At 35.2% G+C, this 20,117-nt stretch overlaps 1 protein-coding gene across 7 annotated transcripts in view; it reads left to right on the top strand.

Annotated features, from left to right (window-relative positions):
- SCEL (sciellin) overlaps positions 1-18,206 on the top strand; it is a 111,511-nt gene extending 93,305 nt beyond the window's left edge. For all 7 annotated transcript variants that reach the window (XM_010360531.2, XM_030922375.1, XM_030922377.1 and 4 more), the window contains 6 exons: positions 6,348-6,440; positions 7,129-7,200; positions 9,835-9,909; positions 13,232-13,340; positions 15,251-15,353; positions 16,806-18,206. In XM_010360531.2, coding sequence (XP_010358833.2) covers positions 6,348-6,440; positions 7,129-7,200; positions 9,835-9,909; positions 13,232-13,340; positions 15,251-15,353; positions 16,806-16,822 — 469 coding nt within the window. In that variant the 3' untranslated portion in view covers positions 16,823-18,206. The remainder of the gene's footprint in view (positions 1-6,347; positions 6,441-7,128; positions 7,201-9,834; positions 9,910-13,231; positions 13,341-15,250; positions 15,354-16,805) is intronic.
- Positions 18,207-20,117: the final 1,911 nt, after the last annotated feature.

Below are 20,117 nucleotides of genomic sequence, written 5' to 3' on the forward strand. Positions count from 1 at the left end.
TTCATTTTTGTCACAGACTGTATACTTTAGGAAAAATTAACTTTTCCATGTTTAGCAATTCTTACCCCTATATATGAGGGAATACTAAACACAATAGATTACTATTTTCAGCTTCATAAGGTGCAGTTGCCTTTTGTATTAATTTTTTTATGTAAAGAAGTGATATTGTTGATTTCATCTGCAGAGAATGGAAAAGCTAGCAAAAGAGCTGGCTCACTTTTCTTTTTCATATTGTCTATGAAAGATTCCTGAATCCCACAGGTAGATAGTTTCTTTCCATTCCTTTAATTCCCCAAATCATCTTCTTGCTTCTGTTTGTGACCTTGAGAAAGTCTTTGAGAGAATGAGGGAGGATAAATTTTCAGTAGAATCTGCTTATTCTGGAAATACATGAATTCTTTTGGGAATAGGACTGGGCTTACACTTAACTAATCTCATTCAAGTATTATTTGAAAGTGACTGGGGTGAAAAAAATTACAAGTAAATTATTAAGTATAATTAAGGAATTTCACATTTAATTTGAGAAGTGTTCCAGTTCCACTGGACTTGTTAATGTAATGGGATTTTTATCAGAGGGATTAATGAGGAAATGGAATTTCATGGAAGTTCAAGAGCAGGAATGGTGGCATTGCCAGGCCTCAGAAAGATCTCACTTGGAATATTGTTCATTCTTGACCTGAAGAAGTTTGGAACCCTTGGACATTAACTAGAGTTCTTTGTCACTAATGCAACTCAGCTAGTCACTAAGTATTGGATTTTGTCCATCTTTTTCCTGTCCTTCTCTGTACCTATTGGCTTCCTTATTCTCTGCTCTTCTTCTGTTTAATAACCAAAATTTTGTGTTGCCTCGCAGTTTTGGCTTCTTTGTAACTTCAGCTTATTCTACCTCTTCAGGTACTTTAATGAATCAAATTAAAAATCTAAATAAGCATCCCAGGAAAATCTGCTAAACTGAGACGTGATTCATTTTATGAATATATTCACTTTACATCATAATTGGATGCGCAAGCAAATATATGTTTTGTAATTTGATTCGTTAGGAAGGTAGGAGCCAAGGGGAAAGTTCCACTTTGCCCTCTGAAGCTTTGCTGAAAAATCAATTCCCAAAAGGCAGAGTAATTAGAGAAAAGGCGTATAAATTTATTTAACCTGTGATGGGAGCCTTCAGAATGAAGACCCAAAGATACAGGGGAAATTGTCCATTTAATATTTAGGTTCAATAAAGTACAGAGAGCCATGAAGAAATATGATTGGACAAAAAGAATATGACCTAATGGCAACAGACTGAGTGGGGAAAGCCAGCAAGGCCTGTGTCCCTAGATTCTTCTTAACCTCTTGAGCATGCATTCCTTCCTTCTGGGCATGGGGTAGAATCATTCTGGAATGGGGGTCTTATGACCTACAGTCAAACAAGGGATGTCAGATAATTTCTTTATGGCCAGTTTTTACATAGAAAGAAAGGTGAAGGGATAGGTAGAGTAATAATTTTAGGTTTTACAGCTGGCTTTGGGGAAAAGGGGTTTTGGTTTGTATGACTTGCCTTGGGGAAGAGGGATTCTAGTTTCTTTGGCTATCCTTGGGGGAGAATGAGACTGAGATAGGAGGGCAGGAGAAGGTCAAGGAAAAACTTTTCTTTCTGAGGCTATTTCTGAGGCTTTCGTTTTGGGTTTTTTTTTCTGAGACTCAACAGGAATAAGTTTAAATATTTTTATTTCAATTCTAAATGATAGAGTCTTTCCCTAAACTAAATGGTTTGTGACTGTGAGTGAAATTAATTTCATAGAGCCATTTCACAGATTTTAAGGACTGTAATACTTTTCAAATCATATAATGATGAGGTGGTCAGACAATTTTACTTATCTATTCATGACCTGATGGCATTTGGATTGTTTCAATATTGGGTTTTAATTCACTATTGTGAATAATGTTGCTATGAACATTCGTATATGAGTTTTTGTGTGAAAATGTGTTTTTGTTTCTCTTAGGTATATACCAGGCATGAAATTGATGGATTGTAGAGTAATTCTATGTTTAACCATTTGAGGAACTGCTAGACTGTTTTCAAAGCAGCCATATCATTTTATATTCTCATACGCAGTGTATGAGGGTTTTAGGTAAATTTTCAAGGTGAATTTCCACTGCAGGGAACATTTTCTCAAGTGTAAACCCATTTGGAATTCTATAAGATTCAATACAATGTTTGAGTTTGTATTTGTAGAGTCATTACTTAATTAAGAAACAAAACTGTGACCATTGATTGGAAATTACAATTCAGCAGTCTGTTTCAATGGAGGATAACTTCCTAACAATTAAGCTGTCAAGTGACATATGCTATGAGTCATGAGTTCTCCTTTACAAGGATTATTCAAGGCATTTGAGAGGAATAATTTGGCAGAGATTCTCCTATTACACTGGTTCCCAAACTTTTGGGTACATCAGAATCACTCGCTATTCCAGGGACTACGCTTTGAGAATCAATGCTCTTTTGAGTAAGATGTTGGACTTCCCAACCTCTAAGGCGATGATTCTCAACCTTGACTGTATAAGGGACTCACTGGAAAGCTTTAAAGTTTCCCAGTGACCAAGCTGTACCCCAAACCAGTTAAATTAAAATATCTGGATATGGGGCCCAGTAGCATTTTAAAAGGCACTATGGGCTGTTTTGTTGGTTGCCAAAGTGTTGTCTCCCCAACTCTATTCCTATGGTTCTAAATAACAAAAAATTAGTCTTACAACTTAATTGTCATTAAGATAAAATTTCTGTCATAAAATCTATCACAATCCCATGAAAAACAAAGACTTGGCAGACTATCACAGACCCTAGGCAGCCAAAGAGACATGATGGGTATGTAGATATGGTATCCTGGATTGTATTCTGAAACAGAAAAAAGTCACCAATGGAAAAACCAGTGAAACATGAATAGAATCTGTAGTTTAGTTCATAGTATGGTACAAATATTAATTCTGTAGGTTTGACAACTCTGTTATAATTACATAAGATATTAACCTTAAGGGAATTTGGGTGAAGGTGTACAGGGATTCTCCGTGTTATCTTTGCAATTTTTCTGTACATTTAAAGTTACTCCAAAATAATGGTTTATTTGTTTAAATTATCATCCTCAAAGTCTACATGAGGAGCAAAATCCATCAAAGAGTTTGTTGTACCACATTACAAACCTAGCATTTGGTTTTTGTTCACAGTTATAAAAATTAAATCTTCCATGAAGTCATTGTCATTAATCATATTATAAACACAACTGGGAAAAGATACCAGTATTAGTCAGCATGGGCTGCCTTAACAAAATACCACAGGCTGGGTGGCTTAGACAATGGACATTTATTTTTTCACAGCTCTGGAGGCTAGAAGGCCAAGAGCAAGATCCTATCAGATTGGTTTTGGTGAGGCCTCTCTTCCTGGCTTGCAGATGGCCACCTTCTCACTGTGGACTCTCATGGCCTTTCCTCTGTACACAGAAGGAAAGATATCTCTGGTAGCTCTTCCTCTTCTTATGAGGATTCCAGTTCTGTGGAACCACAGATGATCTTTATTACCTCCTTATTAACCCTGTCTCCAAATATAGTCATGTTGAAGGTTATGGCTTAAACATATAAATTTTGGGGGAATACATCTCAGTCCATAACAGTACTGTTGGCAAATCACTTATCTCTCCTGTTTGTGGATTTTGCCAACTGGTGATTTTTGATATTCTTTATATATATATATACACTTTAAGTTCTAGGGTACATGTGCACAGCATGCAGGTTTGATACATATGTATACATGTGCCATGTTGGTGTGCCATACCCATTAACTCATCATTTACATTAGGTATATCTCCTAATGCTATCCCTCCCCCCTCCCCCCACTCCACGACAGGCCCCAGTGTGTGATGTTCCCCTTCCTGTGTCCAAGTGTTCTCATTGTTCAATTCCCACCTATGAGTGAGAACAGGTGGTGTTTGGTTTTTTGTCCTTGCGATAGTTTGCTGAGAATGATGGTTTCTAGCTGCATCCATGTCCCTACAAAGGACACAAACTCATCATTTTTTATGACTGCATAGTATTCCATGGTGTATATGTGCCACATTTTCTTAATCCAGTCTGTCACTGACGGACATTTGGGTTGATTCCAAGTCTTTGCTATTGTGAATAGTGCTGCAATAAACATACGTGTGCATGTGTCTTTATAGCAACATGATTTATAATCCTTTGGATATATACCCAGTAATGGATTGGCTGGGTCAAAGGTATTTCTAGTTCTAGATCCTTGAGGAATCACCACAGTGTCTTCCACAATGGTTGAACTAGTTTACAGTCCCACCAACAGTGTAAAACAGACTTTAAACTAACAAAGTTCAAAAGAGACAAAGAAGGCCATTACATAATGATAGAGGGTTCAATTCAACAAGAAGAGCTAACTATCCTAAATATATATGCACCCAATACAGAAGCACCCAGATTCATAAAGCAAGTCCTTAGAGACCTACAAAGAGACTTAGACTTCCACACAATAATGATGGGAGACTTTAACACCCCACTGTCAACATTAGACACATCAACGAGACAGAAAGTTAACAAGGATATCCAGGAATTGAACTCAGCTCCGCACCAAGTGGACCTGATAGACATCTACAGAACTTTCCACCCCAAATCAACAGAATATGCGTTCTTCTCAGCAGCACATCGCACTTATTCCAAAATTGACCACATAGTTGGAAGTAAAGCACTCCTCAGCATATGTAAAATAACAGAAATTATAACAAACTGTCTCTGAGACCACAGTGCAATCAAACTAGAACTCAGAATTAAGAAACTCACTCAAAACCGCTCAACTACATGGAAACTGAACAACCTGCTTCTGAATGACTACTGGGTAAATAACGAAATGAAGGCAGAAATAAAGATGTTCTTTGAAACCAATGAGAACAAAGACACAACATACCAGAATCTCTGGGACACATTTAAAGCAGTGTGTAGAGGGAAATTTATAGCACTAAATGCCTACAAGAGAAAGCAGGAAAGATCTAGAATTAATTTTCTATTTCTGAGGACAATACAAATGCATTTCAAACTCATAGATAATCTTTGTCCTTTGAAGCTCTCTACTTGTTAAAGTGGGTTTTGCATTGTATATTATATGATCTGAACATTTTCAAACGATTCTTAGCTAGGTTTGTGATTCTTGGGATGACATATTCTAGTAATCATGTTAGAAAACCTAATAATATTAATTCCACCTTCTCATCACTTAGTAAAATTTTAGCTCACGTGGATGTTTTCTGAAACATCTGCCTTAAAACCGGATGGTTTTCTGTATGCCAGAGATAATATGTAAACAAATGCTTTCGTCTTCTTTAAGAGGTATCTGGAAATCAGCCTGTTTGAGAATGATAAGGCTTGATTAAGACCTAAACTCTCATTTAGGTTTTCATGTCTCTTCTATGTCAGAGTTTACTAATATGGAGGAGGAAAAGGAGCTAAAATTTTCTCTATTTTTGCATGAAGAATCTCCTCTCTTCCATAGGAAAAAGCACATATGCCTACATTTTGTTAAGTATCGTGACATTTTTAGATTAGCAGAAATCTAGGTCAGAGTTCTTCTGCCATCTTCAAGATATTGCCTTCCATTAAAAACAAAATGAAGACTGGAATTTCTCAAAGCAACCTCTGGATCATTTTCGATAAATTCTTAGATATATTAAAAATGGGAAGCTTTCTATAATGGCATTGCTGATGTGAAAATATTACAGGAACCAATTTCAGATGATTTCTGTCCTTGATAAAAAGAGCAATGTTAGGCCGGGCGCGGTGGCTCACACCTCTAATCCCAGCACTTTGGGAGGCCGAGACGGGCGGATCACGAGGTCAGGAGATGGAGACCATCCTGGCTAACGCGGTGAAACTCCGTCTCTATTAAAAATACAAAAAAAAAATTAGCCAGGCGTGGTGGCGGGCACCTATAGTCCCAGCTACATGGGAGGCTGAGGCAGGAGAATGGCGTGAACCCAGGGGGCGGAGCTTGCAGTGAGCCAAGATCAGGCCACTGCACTCCAGCCTGGGCCACAGAGCAAGACTCCGTCTCAAAAAAAAAAAAAAAAAAAAAAAAAAAGAGCAATGTTAGCTAATGTGGCACATACCTATAGATTATTCTTAAAGGTAAGGCAGAGGTTTCCGTAGAGGGAGTAAAATAGTACATGCATTCTATTTGTGTTATCCTGTGCAGAAGCCAGGCAAACTCAAAAAGATTCACATTGTAAAATAATGTTAATTGAGAAGAATTTTAATAACACAAAAAACTTCTAGTGACCTTGATTTGAAATGCCAAATACTTGTGTTTGCTTTATCAGGCTAGATGCCCAAGTCAGCGAGTTCACCAATCCTCTACACAACCAGTCCACAAGAATTGCTTCCCATTCTTATGAAGCCGGGAAAAATCTCAGGTACTGCGGCCAACTGCAGAATAAACAACAGGACTATTCTCCTTTTGTTTTATAAAGATACCCCACATCCAACTTGACCCTTTCTTTGAAATGCAGAAATTTCGAATTTTATGTGGGGTTACCTGTATAAACAGCTTTACACAAAAGTATTGAGTTCATGAATGTGTGACATCTGGTAGGAAAGTATCAAACGTGATTTTCCCTTAAAAAGTCTGCAATTTAAAAAAGCATGATTGTGACATTAGTGTGACATTCTTTTAGGTAGATCTAAAGGCTTGGTTAAATCAGATATTGTCATGATAGCTAATTAAGGTCTACTTTTGGTTTGAGGTTCATGAAGAAAGTTATGGTTTGGAAATATGAATGAGACATCAAAGAAAGAGATACTATAACATATTATACAAATACTCAAAAATAATCCTCATGTTCTATAAAAGAATTACTGAGTGATCAAGTTTTGTAACAATACTTAGGAAGTAAACCAAGACAGTGGAAGTTAAAAACAAAATGGGATATAAAAATTTTTGCAGTGCTGTGTTAATACTACTCTTAACATTCATGTTTCAACAATTATAGCTCAGAAGGAACATATATGCATTACATTTTGCTTTGAATTAGAAAATAGCCTTGTTTATGTTATCCTTGCAAATAAACTTTAAACATGAAGGTAAAATGATTTGTTTTGCAGCTCTAACATTGGAGCCAAACAGGCAGGATCAAAGGATACTGTTGTGTACACAAGGACATATGTGGAGAATAGGTATTCAAAATTTATTTCAAATATTTTGCTTCATTTTATAATTTTGAAAGGATCTATGTTTAATAAGAGATGCTATTGTTTTAGGGTGTGCTTCTTTCAAATAGAAGACCATTTATGAGTATATTGAGTTCTCCATATATAATTCTCTATAATGTTTCTGATATTATGTACTTGGGCTATAAATAATTATAGTCATTAGATGAACTCAATAATATTTTAATATAACACATGTATACATAATAGGGTTGCCATTTGAAAGTTCTCACATAAATGTATATAACTATATAGTTAAAATAAGCTTTGTAAAATGCACAACTATTCCTATACTAATTTGGAGTTCCACTTGAATAAAATGATTCTATCTACTGTTGTTTACCACCAATCTAAAATAAGGGGTATAAATTTGAGTAGTGCATCCTGGCCCAAGTTGTAGGATATTGATGTTTCAATTGAAATCTGCTGCTTGGAGTGATGGATATTGAGCAAAATGTAGACCAAGGTCAGGGCTCAACAATTCATTTGGTTTTCAAGGAATATAAAACAGGAATTGTCCCAATTGTGGAGTACAATAATGGAGGGGCACACAAATGCTGCTATACATGACCCATATGTTAAGACAAGCCCGTTTCAAAGAGGTCTAAGAGAAGAGTATTCAGGGAGGCTTCTGTGTGGAAGGCAGTCGTGATGGGGATCCAGGAAATTCAATACATGTCAGGAGGTGAGCGATCTTCCAAAAAAGGTTTCTCAAACCCATGCATAATTTACCTTGCAAAATGCAACATCAAGATTGATTTTTTCCTTAATCCAATTCTCACTCTCTGGTGTGTTCAAGTCAGTGATTTCTGCTGTCTTTCAATTAAACTAAAATTTAAAACACTTCAGAGAAAATTTTAAAATAGCAAGTAGTTACTAAATCTGAAATAAATTGATAAAAAGATGAGTACTATCAAATAGTATTATAGTAAAGGCAAGGAGTGAAATATTGGTGAACAATAGCATAGGCTTTTTTTCTATATTTACATAATCTCTCACATTTTTATCCTTACGGAATGTCACATCAATACATTTTGATTTTTAAAGAAATTTCTTATGGGAACTAATGCCAAACAACCACAATATTGATTTTTGAATAATGAATAATTTATTTAAGAATTAGGAATATTCTGCTAAACATCATGCTCTAGATTTTTTTGATTAATAGGATAGTTGGATAAAATAATATTAACTTGATTCCTGGAAGTACCAAGACTAAAACATACTTATTTTATTATGATGACTGATTTTTTTTTTTAAAGTACATACTGTATATACCCTGTACATATGTGTATCATGTTCACATACAGAACAGTAATTCTCAAAGCATAGTCTCTGGGCCACCACCATGAGCATGACCTGGGAACTTTCTAGAAATAAAAATTCTCTGGCCTCACTCCTGCCTGCTAAATCAGAAACTCTACACCTCGGGCCCAGCAATCTGTGTTTTAACAAACTCTTCAGATGTTCCTGATGTGCATCTGAGTTTGAGCACCATCATTATATAAAGATAATATTAATATTGTGTCGTATCAGGCTAATAGTCTGTTGGCCAGAAGCTCTGGAATGATTGGTTGCCTCCTGTACCTTAGCCTAGCAAGGATGGTGATGTACCTCAGACATCCTTAAGTTCCCTAAAATCTACATTGACAGGCAGTGTGATACAGTACGGAGTCCCTAGAGTCACATTTGAGGTTGAATCCTTCTTTGTCGTTTCCTAACCATGTAGCCTCAGTGATGTTACTCTTCCAGTCTCAGTTTCCTCATCAATAAAATGGGAATCATGACATGCATCGTGCATAAATATGTGCAAATTCTTATGCAGCATTGTGGGATTATGGTTTTCATAAAGTAGATTTTAGTTCTGACGGCAGTCTCCTCCACGAAATTTGGAGAGAGAGATAGGTTTCTCATTTAAAAATCCCAAGTGAGAGCCATGTGGTTATCACTCATTGTATGAAATAAAGAAACATATTGCTTCTATTCTTAGTATATGCCCAGATAGCATAAGTGCTTGGGAAGCAATTAAGGGAACCAGCTGGTTAGGACATTACAGATTTTATTCCTCTCCAGGAAAGAGTGGTGTTTAAAAGCTGGGACAATCTACATAATAGAAAAGAGAACACTTTTAAAAATCATACTTCTTTTGCTTTCATTCTAAATTATTCTTTTTTGGATATATTCAAGTAAAAATAAAAATTTTGGGTGCTTTTTCTAAAAGTTCAAGAATCTCGGTTTCTCCCTGTGAATGTGTGCTTTGAGTATTTTCTTTATCTACGTTACATTCTGTGTAGCTTTTTTTAGTAAACAGATGAGGTGCAAGTATAAATTTCATGAAAGATGAGGACTTCTTTTCCTGCTCACACTTGTTCCTGTATTCCTTACCCTACTCTCTATTTATTTTGATATATATGTCAATTTGGGGGTGACTTGTGTATCAATATTTCTACAGATTAAAAAAGGTGTCAGTACATCATCCTGGCTTGTAACACACACAAAGATAAAATATTATGAGGCTTCATGAGATGGTGTGAATGTGTTTTCTTATCTACATAAGGAAAATTGCCTGATTCTCACATGTCTATATATGTTTGTTCCTAGTAAATCACCCAAGGATGGATATCAGGAGAATATCTCCGGAAAATACATACAAACTGTTTATTCAACTTCTGATAGGTGAGTATGTCTTTATTTCCATACATAAAAAGTACACACACACACATGCATGCACACACATTTTTATATATATGTATGTATATAATATATGTGTGTATATATATATTTTTCATTCTGTCCTTTGTCCTTGGAGATGGTTCTGCTGATGTTTCTTGTCATGTATGTGCATGGACAGAAGTGCATCTCAATAACAACAACTTCTGCATCCAGGAATTTGTTTCTTGGCTTCCTGGCTGTTGCTGCTGTCTGATTTTGATGCATATTATCAAAAGACCTTTCTGTGCCTTACAGCTGCCTCTCAGGCCAGCCCCTGGTGATCCCCAGGAGGCCCCAGGGCTGCCACATTATTAGCGTTTAGGCTTCATTGCATCCATAGACTGCGCGCTCAACACCCGCTTCTTGTGCTTTTCTGCAACCTGCTTGGCTTACAAACAGCCGTGCACATATGCTGCTGTGACCCACTCTGGGCCCAAGCTCAGTTCCCAGGAGTGGAGTTACGATGAGTATTGATTGAGTGCTGGTGAACTGGCCCCATTCCAGGTTTTTGCTGTTAGTGATCCTCTTTTACCATTTAACGTTCAGTGGGGCACCTAGGTGACACTTACTAGATTATGGCTTGCAGATTTCCAGTGAAGTAAATGAAAATAAATAATTAGCATTTCAGCTCAAGCCCTGGAAACAAGCCATCATGCAAATGTCTGATGTTCCACTGATGGTGTTTCTTTATAGCAGGGGCTGGAGATATGACTCACTGAGGGTAGAGACATACTTTATTTTCTTATGTAGTCTCAGCTTCTAACACAGCGCTTGGTACCTAATGTGTACTTAGTACTTCTTTTTTTTTGAAAACACGAACCTATGTTCCATTTTCTAAGGGAAACATGGGTGAACCAGACATCAAAATTATATCCCTTTCTTGTCACTTTTCCAATATTTTGCCCATTAGCAATGCTTTGCTGAGTGTCTTGCCTATAAGTCACACCTCTTTAAGTAGTAAATTCATTGACACCAGCATTAGAACTACAAATACCTGGATAACCAATTGAAAAAAAAAAAAAAAACAGAGTTAGGTTTTCATAATGCTTCGAAAAGATCTTTGACTAACTGTATGATCTTAATTAAGATAATACCAACATCAAGTGCATTTCCTGAACTTGTATTTCTATTATTAACTTAAGGGAGGAAAACATTCTCCATAAAAGTACTGCTGTTAATAGAAAGACTTTAAACCCTATTCCTAAAGTGGCTTTGAAATTTTTCTTAGTCATCAGTGCAGAAGTCGATTCTCCATGAGACCAGTCAGTTCCACAACCTTTTGCTGTTGATAGTGTGTGAAATTGGCGATGTTCTTACAGTTCTTATTTAAGCAGGTCAATCCTGTTTAAAGTGGTTTCCCATGTAACAGGATAGAGTCCAACTTCTTTTGCACATTCTCCGTGGTCCTTCAGAACCTGCTCCTGCAGAATATTCGCTGATGCTGAATCCCACCAAACACCCTCCCAGAGTAGCACCTTTGTATGTTCTCTTCACTCTGCTTGGAATTCCTCTACCATCCCCTCATCCCTACCCCACCAAGCCCACCTTGAGAGCTCTTTCCTCTTCAAACAATGCATATAGCACTTTTTTCTGACAAGGCTTTCCTGACTTCACCCCAGGGGTTAGTGGTTCTCTTGGCTCTGCTCTCCTCACTCTGTCCACTTACCTGTATTCCACTGTGATCATTATATCATGCATCTGGTTTCCCCAGTGGAAAGAGCATCTTGTCAGAGGAGACTGTCCCACCACTCTTTGTATTTGCAGCGCCTAGATCAGTGCCTACGGAATGCACGAAGGACATAGAGCACCTATTTTCTACTCTTAAAGTGCTTACAGTCTTAAATGGGAAATTTAAGTGTATGCATACATATGTGTGTGTGTTTATGGATAATCCATAGGAAAATATTTGCCAGGTAGCTATAAGCAAGTGGGTACAGAACAAATAAAAGCAGAAAATATTCATTTATATGCACGAGACTTAGAAAGATGTTACTAGAATGATTAAAAGTGTAAAGCTAGATAAAGTTTATCTGCTATAATGCCTTTCTCCTCCCACTTTCTTTTCCCTTCCGTTCTCTCTCCTCTTTGCTCCTACTTCTGGGCTTGGTAATAGATTAGCGGTTCCTGGGTATGACTAACTCATTTCAACACAATGAGCGCAACAGATCTTTGGATTCATTGTGTTAGGACCACGCTGCCTCCATTCACATCTTCACTCTTCCACTCACTGGTTTCATGATAGTGGCAAGTTACTTATCCTTTTGTGCCTCAGTTTCTTTTTTAATAAAATGATGATAAAAATAATAATATTGGCTTCTCAGGAATGTTGTGAAGAGTAAGTGAGTTTATGTAAGTAACGTGCAGAGAAAAGTGCACTTCACATATCATATAAAGCACTATTTAAATATTGACTGCTTAATTTCACTACCCCATTACATATCCTACTCTGGAAATGTCAGGCCTGCATGCTAATACCCTGAAACTGGTACACTCTGCAGGGTGCTATTTAAGACTGTCCTAAGACCTTACAAAAGGAAAAGGATCCTTTCTTAAGGTTCTGGTGTGACTTAAGGTATTTTGGATTCTGCTGATCATATCTGTAGATCATTTATCATTGAACATTATTTTAACAAATATTTAATATTTGTTATTTAATAAACAAAACTCTCTTTTCTTCCCCATCAAATTTGTGGTGGGGTTATATCTTGCTGGAGGGTATAAATTTTGTCACGATAGGGATCCTTATATCCTGAGTCTTACAGTGGCACCAAGAGGAGTATTTTTGTGACTCTGGCCCCTACAGTCCCAGGCACTACAGACTCATCATTTTGTGAGTTTATCTACATGCTCTTGAATGGATTTCTATTTTGGGTCTGTTGAATATTTTGAGAGTTAAAAATTAATCTGCAGCATATTTTTTCCATGTAATCTGTAACACGATATATGTAAATTAATAAATAAAAGCCCTCAACTACTTCTGAGGAGTACTTGAGATATTTCCTAATTAGGAAACTGAGCATCTTTGTCCCACCCAGATGTACTCTTGATTTCTGATGAATTAATAATTTTAGACTTTCTCTCATGTTAGTTATTTGATATCATTTTGAGATAACTAGAAGAGTCAATTCTATTACTAGAATAAGTAAACTCCAAACTTTCCTTGATTTTTGTGAAATTTTCTAAAGTATCATCAAAATTAACATACTGTTTCCATGTGAGTTTATAGGGAATATAGCTGTCTTTTATGTTATGGCAAATTTATTTTTAATTGCTTACATCTCTATAGGTCTGTCATTGAAAGAGATATGTGCACTTATTGCCGAAAACCCTTGGGTGTAGAAACTAAAATGATTTTAGATGAATTACAGATTTGCTGCCATTCTACTTGCTTTAAGGTAAGGATGTGTTTATTTTACTTAACTAAATAAAAAATTGCATAATGACTGGAATAAAAATATTAATTTAATGTAATAAATGAGATGAAGCAAAAGCTTTCAGAAGCACTATCAGTCACATTAATAGTACACTACTTAAATATTTCTGAGTTCTGCAGCCTAAACCTCAAAGGTTTGTAATTACTATCTTGGCTTTAGACTTACAGTTGATTACTGACACATTTATTCACTCTTACCCTAGAGATTTAAATCTGTGGGGGAAAAAAAACACTTGTTCTTTTTATAAAAGTTTTTGCAACACTTTACTAAATTATGCATTACAGAAAATATGTGATGAAATCAAAACAAGAAAATAAATTGTTGAGAAGAAAGTTAGCAGTTTCTTACCTTATGAAATTAGGACCGATGGGTTTAACAATAGGTGAATGTCAGTCTGCGTTTGAGAGCATAATTAATTGTAATTAATTGTGACTCAATAAATAATAATAAAGTTTTCATTAGTAGGCTAAAACTTCATAGTTTGTGCTTTCATAGGATGCTTCTTTGCATTCTTACCATAACATTGGGTGGATCAACATCATTGTTTTTGGTGTAACTGCATAAGCACTAAATGGGAATCTGAAGACCTGAGTTCTAGTTTTGCCTCTGCCTGTAACTGTGTCAGTGTGACTTTGGACAACCACCTAAATTACCTTGGCTTCAGTTTCCATAACTGTAAAATAAGGTGTTGACTAGACCAGTGGATCTCAATCCTAGCTGCATATTATAATCATCGGGGAGATGAGGAAAAAAATAGAATGATTGGGACCAGCCCCAGTTAAATCATGAATCTTAGAGGCGATTATTGGGCATTGGTATTTTTAAAAAGCTCTTTGATTAATCTAATGTACAGTCAGTTGGATAAACAATGGATCAAATATATGGTTTCTTTCTAGTGCAACATTCTACAGTTGATACAAATGATCAAATCCAGTCAAATAATGCAATACTTTGTCAATTGATTGCTTCTATTTCTATTACTTTCAAACAGTGACACATAGCAATCAGAAATGTAGTAACTCATTTTGAGCAAAACATTTCAATTTTAGGGCATAATGTACAGAATTCTATATAAAGATATAATCTGCAGGTTGTATAGTTATGAGAACAAAGTTTTTTTAGTTATGAAATATGTTCAATTAAACAAAACTTAGTTTATAGCTTTTTATTTAAAATTACTATGCAGAAAAATTTAAAGCAAGAATATTCTCCTGATCATTGCTTTTAGTAAATAGAAATATTTTCATTTATTACATTTTAGATCATTTATTTCTATTTTCAGTGTAATTTCAATAAAACATTACTGAGAATAAAAACAAACATCTTCACTCTCTTAGAAAAACACTGATTGTTCTATAGCTATAACAATAGAGAGCCACATGAACTGGTTTAGACAAACCCAATTAATCAATGACAGTTTACTTCAATGAGTTGGCTTCTGAAAGCCAACCCATCAGTGACAGCCTCATGCTTTGAAGTCAGCCAATCAGCAGTGGATAGGTCTGAAGCAGAGGTCAGCCCTTTCCTACCTCTAACCGGCACAACTCAAAATAAACTTTTTCCCAAACCCAGTCAGATGAGCAGTTTATTTCTCTCCATTAGGTTGTGCCTGGACAGCGTAACTAGCTCTCCTTTAAGTTAGCAAACAATAAATGTACCTTTGTGTGTTTGTTTGAGATACTGAATGGTCATCTTGTCCTTGGCATAAATAATTTTTGGACATTTATATCTACTCCACTGTGAGTGAAACAGAAAACTTCAGTGGTAGACATCCCTTAAAGGTGCCTCGATGGTGGAGAGATGATGTCTGTTCCTCTAATAATTTAGACTTCATTTATAATGGGAAGTTTATATATATATTTTTTCTTTAGTGTGAAATATGCAAGCGGCCTTTGGAAAATCTACAAGCGGGTGATAGTATTTGGATTTATAGACAGACAATACACTGTGAACCTTGCTACTCTAAAATTATGGGTAAGTGTTATACTCTGTAAGCATTTAACACTTTTGTTAACCTTAATGAGCATTTGGTATCATTTAAAATGATGTATTTTAAATAAGGTAAAACATTTTATTAATTATATTTAGTTAATAATTCAGCTGCAGATATTTATACTATGGTAGTATTTTGTTTAATGGTGTGAAGTCAATCAACTTTTATATTGTCTTCTGGTATCAGATTAGATACAGATACAACTAAACCAAAAGGTCGTTCATTTTAGAAAATTTTCCATTTTTTCCAAACATAAAAAGATATTCTCTACTCACATAATTGTTTAAATTGAAGTCCATATTCATAAATGACATTTTATGCTTGCACTTGAATATTGTATAATTTTTAACTAAATTTGGTTATTGCCTTAAATGCTTTTGAATATTACTTTTAAATTGAAAATTTAGTTAATTCTGTGTAATTCTACAAAAATATAGCATTTAAGTTTTTTATCCATCTAAGATCAATGTTACTATAATTTGCACTCTTAATTAGCATATGCAATGTGAGAAAAGGATATTGAGGACCTGTGTTTTTAACTAACATTTTTTATAAGCTACATATGAAAGGTTTAAAAGCTAATTTAAGAGATGTGCACATTGTACCGTAAATTAGCAAAATTAAGTCCTGTGAAACTTGACTGGTTTTTAAAAGCTACTGTCCACATTTTACTTTTAGATTCAGTAGTAAGTAGATAAAATAACCAAAATGATATTGAGAAGATGGTCAACAGTACTGTGTGAAAGGCACTTTTTCCTGCTGTCTTATTGGTATGATGAATGAAAGAGGAACACTTGGGACCCCTACGTGGGATCCAAAGTATGGAATTTAATGACAAATGTGTGATATTAATGAGCTACTGGGAGACTGCATCTAGAAAATGCTCTGAAAAAATATCAGAAACCCACATTCCATCAGGCTGCAGAATCAATTACAAGAACATACCTAATTATATTCATACTTTGCCTTCCATATTCTGCTTCCCCCAGAGAGTTCTCATATTCACTTTTCTTCCTGAGTTAGTAATCTTAAGATGATCTAATGTTATATCATGGATCTTGATGTGCATGGTGGTAGCTCTAAAATTTTTATTCTCCCAGAGTTCATGATGTGGCTTAGCGGGTGTGATTACCAAAAGACTCAGAAGTTTTTGTGTCTTCCCCCCTATATGTACTCCATAGGCATTGCATGTTTTATAGTACCTATAAGTTGTGAGGAGATGACTCTCAGACATCTCATAAATATGCACACCAGGCATCTGGTACATCATATACACAGTATGACCAAAAGCCATAGTGATTATTTCAGAAGTGGAAGGAAAAGTGGAATCCTTAATCTACCACTACCCTTTGGGTGAATAATTGTCTGTAAATTTTTAGTGATGAGCTTGTTTTTGTACTGAATTTGCATATCTTTTTTCTTTTAATTTTCAGCAAAGTGGATTCTATAACTCTGGCACAAGGAAATCAAGATGAAAAGCACTCATTAAGGAATTAAAAATTACAAGTTTTATCTTAATAATTTGTAATCTAGAAAAGCTTTCACATTGAAGATCAACTCTTGTACAAAATTAATAATTCTGTTATTGCATAAGTAATCTAATTGTCTTCAATAAGGTCACACACATAAAAAGAGCCATCTGGTCTCTGGTTAGAGTTAGCAATAAAAAGTTCAAATGGTTCCAGATACCAATGTCAAAGGAATGATGCTTCTGATGGGCAGTGAGCATTACACTCCAGCCAGGTCCATCCCTGCTCCATATGTTGGCTGTGAGTGGTTTGCATTTAAACCAAGTTTCTCATTTCCTCACCTTTTATTCTCTAAGAATTCAGATTCATAGACATTGACATCCTGAAGAACTGTCAAGAAAGCAAAATATGTTTCCTTCATCTGCAAAAGAAATACTAACAACACTTTTCTTATACAGTTGGGCAGAAAGATGTTAACATAAAAAGTTTATAGACCTCAAAAATCACTAAACTTTCCAGATCTCTGTGCTATTATTTGTAACATAAGGGGCATTGGATAACATGATTTCTAAGGTTCCTTTTGCTTCCCAAATTCTCTGATTCTAAAGCAGGTTTTAGTTTGCTCTTGGAAACATGTATGCATATGTGTTTATTAAGCCTATTGAACTAGGTAGGACATATAAAAAATTTAGCTTTAGTGTCATTGTTTAATCACAGACATTGTGTTTAAAACTGTGTTTTAAAAACAGAAACAGATTGATGGGTAACAGGTAAAATCATATGACATGTATAGTTTACATGTAATTATTTGTTAAATTTTCTTTGTATGCATTTCAAAATCTGGGTATACATATAATCTATTAGAAGTAATGGTTACGGACTAAAAAGATATGTTCTTTAACATGTTATATATACTCATATTACATAGCACCTATTTACAAAAGGCTTATAAAAATAAAATGAACTATCAGTTACATAGAATCTTTATGTGAAGTGTTTGTAAATATAATTCACTAACATTAATTTTGTCAATGATAGTGATCACAATCTATTATATTCTCTGTTGCGCTGTTTAACTTATTTTTAACTACTCAAGCTATAGATTTTATTTTTAAGAAACTTTTCTGAAGAAATTGAACATGTAATAATCATGTGAGGAACTAGTATTATTAACATTGGGAAATTGAACTTTTAAATCATTTTATGTGCATATACCAACTGTTTCTAGAAAAAAGATGTATGGAACATGGAAATGGGGGCAGAACTCTAGAGAAGTTTTAAGGCAGTTGTGGAAAACTGCTATAAACTAGGGAGATTAAAATATTATCATGTATTTTCCAAATGTTAATACATTCAAAGAATTATTCTCCTGTGTAATAATTTCATGCCTCTGTTCCTCTTAAAGCCTGGTTCACAAAGTGTTAAACACAAAATGCTTATCAAAATACAGCAATGTATAATTGTTGTCCAATGAAGAGGGAGCCAGGAAAAACAATTAATAATAATTTTATATTCATTAATTCATGCTTGATGAGAAGCAGTGGTAATTGAGCCACATGTTTTATTGTTCTTTTATTATATGCTATCAGAGTGATCAAAAGAAATAATTTTCTCAGAGTTGAAATTCACTGCAGAAAAGGATGGGTGAAATAGTATCCCTCCCTTTCATCTAAAGTATATTAACATCTCAATGCTTTTGTAGTAATTAAAATCATCTGAATATCATTTAAAAAGTAAAAAACCTAAAAGGAACACATTTCTCATTTTCTATAGCTGTTTAATGGGCCCTCTCTCCTATAATAATGTATTAAATCAAACCAAAAGCTGTTGTAAAAATGGAATAGACATGAAATGGAGAGAGAAGTGTTTCTGATTCATCAAGATCACTTCATTATGTCTGGGTTTATTTTCACTATAGAAGTGACAGATTCCCAAAACAACTTACAAGATCTCACATGTTTTGCAGGCTATTAATTATGTTATGACTGACACTTTTCCTGGGCACAATTGCCTAAATCTAGGGGATACTAGGTCCTGAATTCTATCACCAATAAAAAGATGTCTCTAAAAGAGAATGAATAGCTTCATGATGACAATGTCCTTCTAAATAAGTCAAAGACATATAATAATCTCAGAAATAGTGTAGTGTAAAATGACATTCTCTCTTTTAATAAGTCCAAGAAATAAGAATTTATTCAAAAAGTAATATGTATATCTTAATGGTTTGATTGCAATCACTCAACTTATTAGATATAAGTGATGAGATGGTCCAGCTATCACTATTGTGCATTCCCTGACTTGTTTACTATGATGGAAAATTGTGAGTGTTTGGAACATTCAGCTTGATAAAGAGCTCTACCAAAACAAGTGACTGTTGGGTCTACATCATGGCAAACTAAAAAGGATGTTGATTTTTTTTTTATTTTGATACTACTGAATTTGCTAGTTATTTTGATACAATGTAAATAAATTGCTGTTAAAGTTCCAGCTATTCCCTAGTGCTCAACAGTTCCCAGAGCCACCTATAAATATGTATATAACGTGGGCAAGCCATATTCCCTTTTGGACACATTCCCTACTGTTTAAACTATGGGGTTTAAAATATTGACTTTCGAATGTTTCCACCAACTCAACCATCACATGACTATGAATCTATTCCTGTTACTTACCCGGTTCTTAGATGATATCTTTTATTAGATGCATAAGAGTTGTTGAATATTTTGTATGTACTTTAGAACTGCATGTTGACTTTATCCCAACACAGTTGAGGCACGATTTTAACTCTTATTTACTGGATCTTTGTCCTGCTTAGAAAGTATGCCTTCTGGCTGGGCACGGTGGCTCATGCCTGTAATCCCAGCACTTTGGGAGGCCAAGGTGGGTGGATCACCTGAGGTTGGGAGTTCAAGACCAGCCTTACCAACATGGAGAAACCCTGTCTCTACTAAAAAATACAAAATTAGCAGGGGCATGGTGGCGCACGCCTGTAATCCCAGCTACTTGGGAGGCTGAATCAGGAGAATCGCTTGAACCTGGGAGGCAGAGGTTGTGGTGAGCTGAGATCGTGCCATTGCACTCCAACTTGGACAAAAAGAGCAAAACTCCATCTAAAAAAGAAAAAAAAGTATGCTTTCTGAGAGATATTAATGAAATACTCAAATGTATGAGGTAGGTAGTGATTTCAATGTTTTCACTGTAAGAGAGGAAAGTGATCATCATCATTGCCTTATAAATGCCTTCTGGAAAGGATCTTTGTGTTCTCTTTGATACATTCTT

Source organism: Rhinopithecus roxellana, chromosome 18, assembly GCF_007565055.1.
Source record: "Rhinopithecus roxellana isolate Shanxi Qingling chromosome 18, ASM756505v1, whole genome shotgun sequence".
NCBI classification, from domain to species: Eukaryota; Metazoa; Chordata; class Mammalia; order Primates; family Cercopithecidae; genus Rhinopithecus; species Rhinopithecus roxellana.